The sequence below is a fragment of the Chrysochloris asiatica genome, unplaced genomic scaffold, assembly GCF_000296735.1.
Source record: "Chrysochloris asiatica unplaced genomic scaffold, ChrAsi1.0 scaffold00160, whole genome shotgun sequence".
NCBI lineage: Eukaryota > Metazoa > Chordata > Mammalia > Afrosoricida > Chrysochloridae > Chrysochloris > Chrysochloris asiatica.
Window position 1 is genome coordinate 4,823,874 of NW_006408678.1, and position 6,785 is coordinate 4,830,658.

At 39.5% G+C, this 6,785-nt stretch overlaps 1 protein-coding gene across 1 annotated transcript in view; it reads right to left on the reverse strand.

Annotated features, from left to right (window-relative positions):
* PARPBP (PARP1 binding protein) overlaps window positions 1–3,490 on the reverse strand; it is a 106,742-nt gene extending 103,252 nt beyond the window's left edge. Inside the window, exon 1 of the mRNA XM_006871091.1 lies at window positions 3,338–3,490. Coding sequence (XP_006871153.1) covers window positions 3,338–3,490 — 153 coding nt within the window. The remainder of the gene's footprint in view (window positions 1–3,337) is intronic.
* Window positions 3,491–6,785: the final 3,295 nt, after the last annotated feature.

Consider the following 6,785-nt stretch of genomic DNA (forward strand, 5'->3'; position numbering starts at 1 on the left):
TTGATAGCCCTAAAACAGCCCCTGGTGTCATTTCTTGATCATTAAGTCCTGTCTTTTTATTCGTGTTATCCATAGCATTGATTTCTAAGTGTCACCCCTTAGAGAGATGCTGGAACCTGACAATGCCCCTTCCAAATGAATTTCTAACTGTTCCTTTTTGGATGAGCAAACCCCCTGAGTTCACAGCTATGGTCCACATGTATCTTCCTCAAATTCTTGCTAAGGACTTGGCTAATGTTCCCATAGAATGCAGTTTGTTACCCTTACTTTAACTTTCCAATTCATAAAATATATTCTGAATTAACTGAAAGAGCATTAAATCAATAAGCATCCAGAGCATAGCCTCCAAGGGAAAAGGAGATACAATACGGAAGGGGGGAAGAAGAGAAAAACATTACTAAATAAGATTGGAATTAGAGGTAGAAGTAAAAACTTGTTTGTGTTTTTTGTTTGTTTTTTTAAGATATAATTCCTAGCTCTGTCTGTTGAGACAGCCTAGAAACAGTAACACTCAAGTAGCAATGTGTACAAGCAGCCTTGGTGACACAATGGTTAAGCACTTGGCTATAAGCCAAAAGACCAGCTGTTCAAATCTACCAGCCACGCTGCAGGAGAAGAGAACTGACAATCTGCTTCCATTAAAACTTAGTCTAGGGAATCCTGTGCACAGTTCTCCTCCGTCCTTTCCAATCAGTCTGAGGCGGAATCCACCTGGCAGCAGGAAGCCGTAAAAGCCGAGAGACCTAAGGCACAGTTCTCTTGCTTGGTAACTACCATTCTGCCCTAAAAGGAACAAGGCTTTTAACGAAATGTTGATTCCAGGATTGGGGCAGGAAAATAACAAGAAAAGCCTGCAACATCTTGTACCTTAAGCTACAGAAGCGTTCACAAAATAATGGATACAGGGAGTATAAAAATAACGATGTACATGTGGCAGAGTATTAGTCACTGATGAATCTAGGTAAAAGGAAATTCAGTGTACTGTTTGGTAGCTTTTCTATGAGTTTTAATTACATTCCAGTGCTTATCCTACAGTACCACCAGGGCTCCTTAAAAAATGATAATAAATAAATAAGGAGCTCTGGTAGTGTAGTGGTTTTAAGTCGGGCTGCTAACAAGAAGGTTAGCAGTTCAAATCTACCAGCAGTTCCTTGGGAGAAAGATGAGGTTTTCTGCTCCCATAAAGATTTACAGCCGCAGAAACACTATGCAGGTCGCTATGAGTCAGAACCAACTCCACAGCACACACACACACACACCCCAAGTACAGTAAAATGTGAATAAATATATTTGGAAGAATGACTGGCTACATATAACAAGATAAAAAAGTTTATCTTAATATATGTTGTTTTAAATACATTAACACTGGAGCCCTGGTGGTGCAGTGGTAAAGCACTCAGCAACTAACTGAAAGTCTAACAGTCTGAGCCCACAAGGTGCTCGAAAGGAGACAAGACCTGGCAATTTTGATCCCTCTGGACCCTGCTAAGGAGTCCTGGTGACACAGTGGTTAAAGCAGTCAGCTGCTAACCAAAAAATCAGCCACTGACACCCACCATGGACTTCTACAAAGTATTGCAGCCTTGGAAACTCTAGTCACAATGAGTTGCAACTGACCCAACAGCAATAGGTTTTGGACCCTTCTGAACGACATTTCCCTTTCCTTCATGCCTCTTCTAAATTCTTCCCATCCAAACACTAACCATCTTTTGAGTAGACCACATGAAACCTAAGGACCATTTTCTTACCACTCCAGCCTATGCTCATCCTTCTCTGGTCTAACCATCCTATCCCCTTGTGTGGTGGTTGTTTCCAAGTACCGTGGAGTCGGTTCCAACTCATAGCAACCCTGTATAGGGTTTCCAAGGACCAGTTGGTGAGGTTCAAACAGACCTTATGGTTGAGCACGTTATCCTGCAGCGCCACACCAGCACTTCATCCTACTCCCTTAGCCACAGTTTAGTCCACCAAGCTAGCTATATAGGAAACATTTGGTGAAGACTTAAGAACAAAACAAAAAAACCACACTTCATAAGGTCTCAATGCAGATCAGGAGAATCGGAATTTCCAGCCATGGTACATATAGGCCAATATTTGTTTATAACTCTCCGCAAATGATCTCTTTCACAGCTTAACCTGAGAACAATTATTTCTACCACGTTATTGTTGTTTATTGCCGTTGAGTCATTTCCAACTTAAACTAATCATAAAGTACTCTGTGGCTATATTTAAATATACATTATTTATGTGTGCCTTCTAGAACTTTTTTTGGAGACAAAAGGCTTTATAAAATAAACTTTAACCATAACCACCATAAGAGTTGCATCTTTAAGACTTTCATTCAATACCAAATACAATAGGGCTTCAAATAGTTCATGGGAAAATGGAATTAAAAATAATTGAATTTTCCATGAACTTTTTGAAGTCCCCTAGTAGGCATGTCCCATGTCAAATTGTACACCTGAAGGCCTTAATCCTTTTTTTTTCTTTTAGCATTTTATTGTTAATTGTGTGAAAGCTTACAGAGCAAATCAGTTTTCCATCTAACAATTCATAGACTTTTTGTTTTATGACAGACTGCAATCCCCACAATTTAACATCATTCATCCTAATTCCTTCCTATGTTTCCCATTTCCATTCCTTCTTCTTTCTTAACCTTTCCTGAACTCTGAATCTTATCCTTTGACAAATGCTGCCCTTTTGAGCCTAAATGGTTGGTTATCTGAATGCATTACCTCCTTATTATGATTGTTCATCTTACAGACCTAGTAGTCATTGTTTGGCTGAAACTTGAGCCATGAAGGTTAGTTCAACTCAGACCTGCAGGGTGACTACGGGCCATAGGCTCAGAGTTCCACCAGTCTCTAGGCGATCAGTGTGCCTGGTCTTTTTTTTTTTTTTTAATGTTTTCAATTTTGTTTCAGTTTTCTGCCACCCGGGACCTTCTAATGGGATCCCTTTCAGAGCAGTCGGTGTGTTCAGTAGTGGTCAGCAGGTACCAATTGGCTCTGGCCTCATGGAGGTGGAGGTCCATTCACTGACAGGACTAATTGTTTCCATGTGTCTTCAATTTCCTTCACTCTTCATTGCTACAGATGGGACAGACCAATAGTTGCACCTTAGATGGCCACTCACAAGCTTTTCAGATCCCATGTGCTGCTCATCAAAGTACTTAATATCTTCAGTCACACATAGGCGTTTTCAAATATACCATTTGATATTGTCATAGGAAAGCCTATGTTACAAAAAATTAACATAATTAAGCTTATTAACATGATCAGCAACAAAAACTCAGGTACACACGCAAAGACAGCTGATCCAAATATAGTTTACTAACCTGTTTGTTGTTCTCTGCCATGGAAAGCTGCAATGCCAAAAGCATGGAATCTGCACCACATATAGTAGTTCTCTCAGAGTTACAAAGAGCGTGCCAATTCCATCTCAACTCCTTGATTAGATCCAAGACAGCCTTCTGATAAAGCACAGCCATCCTCTTAAAGTAGAACAGGATACAATGTTAAATTGCCTTAGTTTAATTGGAAAGTAACTAACACTTAACATGTGTAAACAGAATTAGAAAAAACAAAATCCCTGAACAGGACATAATTTCATATTGACCAAGGCTGACTTTAATTTGGGAAAACAAAATAACAATGCAATTCCTGCCCAACCATATTTTCCTCTCATTTACTTGTCTTAAGTCAATTTTTAAAAAATATCAACATCTGAAAATCCATGCAAAATATGTGCAAATTCTACAAACAATTATAGACAAAGGAATAACTAATTAAAGCTATATATGATTTTTAATTTGTTTTCAGTGGATGGTAGTGTCTGTGGTAAATTGCAGGGAAAGAAAAACCCATCTCTATATTGTCTTCTTCCCTCCCCTCCAAAAGAAATTATCTACTTTTCCATCTATCTGAATCTGGTCCATGCTTATGCCTTGTTTTGTCCAATAGATTATGAGGCAAATAACATTCTAGAAGTACTCAATCTAGGCTTCTAAAAGCTTATGCCAAAAGGAGCTAAAATAAATAGCAGGCCTGACTGCTATCCTTTGAGAGGCCTGCTTACAAGGTTGGCCATTGGCAGGTGTTTGTGAACTTAGATTTCAGAAGAGTTCCCATAGACATTAATTGGTAAGAGTGGCTCACCATGGCTAAACTGCACAAACAATATCAATATACTTTATGCTGAACATCTGCTTTCCTTCCCCGAGTCTAGAATTTCCCCAAACACTATCAAGGTGTTTAGCCCACAATAAAAACTCTGGACACAGTCTTTTTTGAGCTTTCTTGGTTGGCAGCATTTCTCATTTGACATCTCAACTTGTTGCTGGGAAATTAAGCATGTCCTATGGGACTCCACAGAGTCCTGGTGTGGCACTGTGGGTTAATGCTCCAGACTGCAAAGTCGTTTGAACTGCAAGGTCACAGTTTAAGCTCACCAGCTGCTTGCTCCTCAGAAACCCTACACAAGGTCGCTATGGGTCAGAATCGACTCAACGGCACTTAACTACCACAACAGGTGACTCCACGGAGACAGGAGTCTAGAAAGCTTATACCTGGTCTCTCTTAGTTTGCCGCCCCCACCCCATGTGCCTCTTTCCTTTGCTGGTTTTGCTTTTGTAGCCTTGTTCTACTTTATGTTGCATAAACAAAAACCCAAGTTTACTAGGCACCTTGGGTTTGAATGAAGAAAAAGGGCACGTGCCATTGACAAAATGAGTTGAGTCAAAATAGAAAGAGTTTATATATGTCCTGGTGTGGTGCTGTAGGATAAGCACTTGACTGCTAACTATGAGGTTGGCAGTTCAAACCCACCAGCCACTCTTTGAAAACTACGGCACTTAACAACAACAACAATCAGTGACACAATATGAATCTAGAGATACGAGGCCAGAATCAAATATCTGCATAAATACATATGAGGGCACTTCAAAATTATGTGTGGAAAAATTCCATTATCTTTTCATTCCATTTTCTATAATTCTTTGAACCCTCCTCCCGTAACCCCTCATAAATAGCCAAGAGTTATAAGGCTACCTCTTGCTTTTCAAGGTTCACCTTACACCACTTAGCTTTTATGAAAGACCAACATTAGAACCTTCCCTAGCTGGAAAAATTCCCAAGAGGATTTTCACATTTGCAAAAAAGTTTTAAGGCAAAATGAGTGTTCAGTGTTTGTTTTGCAGTGAGCCGTTTAAGAAGCAACATGGACCCAAGCAGAAGGAGTAGATTAACCAAGCTCCCTCCCCAGGAACTACACTCAGCATTATAGCAGCAAATCATCATAGCTTTGAACTGAGCCTGTGAACACAGTAAGTGTTATTTTAAGTTTTATGTGTAGTTGGTATGATTTGATAGGTTGTGTGTGGAGAATGCTCAAAATAATTTCCCATATAAATTAATGGTAATTGCTTCTTCGCTTTCTGCTATTTAAACTCATGAAAACTTTCATAGGAACAATACTTTTAGACAGCAGGGGAAACAAGTATTTTCTTTTCAAATGTGTGGAGCCAAAAAAAAAAAGATTTAGTTTGAGCAGCATGATCACTTTGTGTAAAATAAGTCTTTACCAACAAATTATTTACTGTCTTTAAAGGTATTATGAGCCCACATTGTGAAGAATTCCAGAATTCAACTGTTCTAAATCCTGGGTCAACCAGTTAATAGCTGTGAGGTCAACAATACATTTTTTTGAAAAGAGCCTAACAAAAAAAAAAAAGAAAGAAAAGAGCCTAACAGTAAATCTTTGTGGCTTTGCAGGATATGTGGTCTCTGTTGCAGAGACTCAACTTACCCTGGTGGAGGTAGTGACTATGTGCTAAGAGTTCCAATTCCTAGCCACCCAATACTATAAATCTTTACAGAAGCAGAAGGCCTCATCTTTCTCCTGAGGAGCCACTGGTAGATTTGAACTGCTGACCTGACGGTTAGCAGCCCAACTCTTAATTCACTAGGTTACCAGGGTTCCTTCAACTTTCCCTAGTAGCATGGCCAATATTGATAAAGGAATGACTGCAGCTAAGTTGGATCATGTTCCAATAAAACTTTACAGACATGGAAATTGTAATGTCATATCGTTTTCACGTGTAACAAAACATTCTTCTTTTCTTTTTTCCAATTATTTGAGCCCGTAATATGAAGCTAGGCTACAAACTTCCCATCTAGTTCATAAGTATCATCACAATGAGAACACTCTGTCTATTTTATCTACCAACCAAGCAATGGGGGCTCAAAGAGATAATGAATAACAAGAGGTCTCAAAGTCAGACTGAACTATATAAAAATAGTAGAAGTTGGTAGCGATAATAAACATTCATTTTTAAAAACTGGATTTCCAGCGGTGATGGTTGCACATGGGTGAACGTAATTAATGACACGGACTGCACAAGTAAAAATCATTAAAGTGGTTACTGTTTCGATACTTACATGCACTACAATTTTTTAAAAATTTTAATTCAAAGCCGCACTGGAGCTACAATTTGAGAGGAAACTATCACTGGGTTGTTGTTGTTAAGTGCCGCCGAGTCGCTTCCGTCCCATAGCGACCCTGAGCGGCTGGTGAGCTTGAACCCCTGACCTAGAGACAACAACAATGTTCCTTGGAAGAATATCAAAAGGGGGCGTATTTGAATTTAGAATCAGTCCGTGTTGTGACTACAACTCTGGTTTGCTGCCTAGTGGACTGTCCTATCTGGACGTCAGTCTTCCAACCTGCAGACGAGACCACGGGACCTTCCAGCTCCATCACCGCATATTGTGAACTTTGTCCAAAGC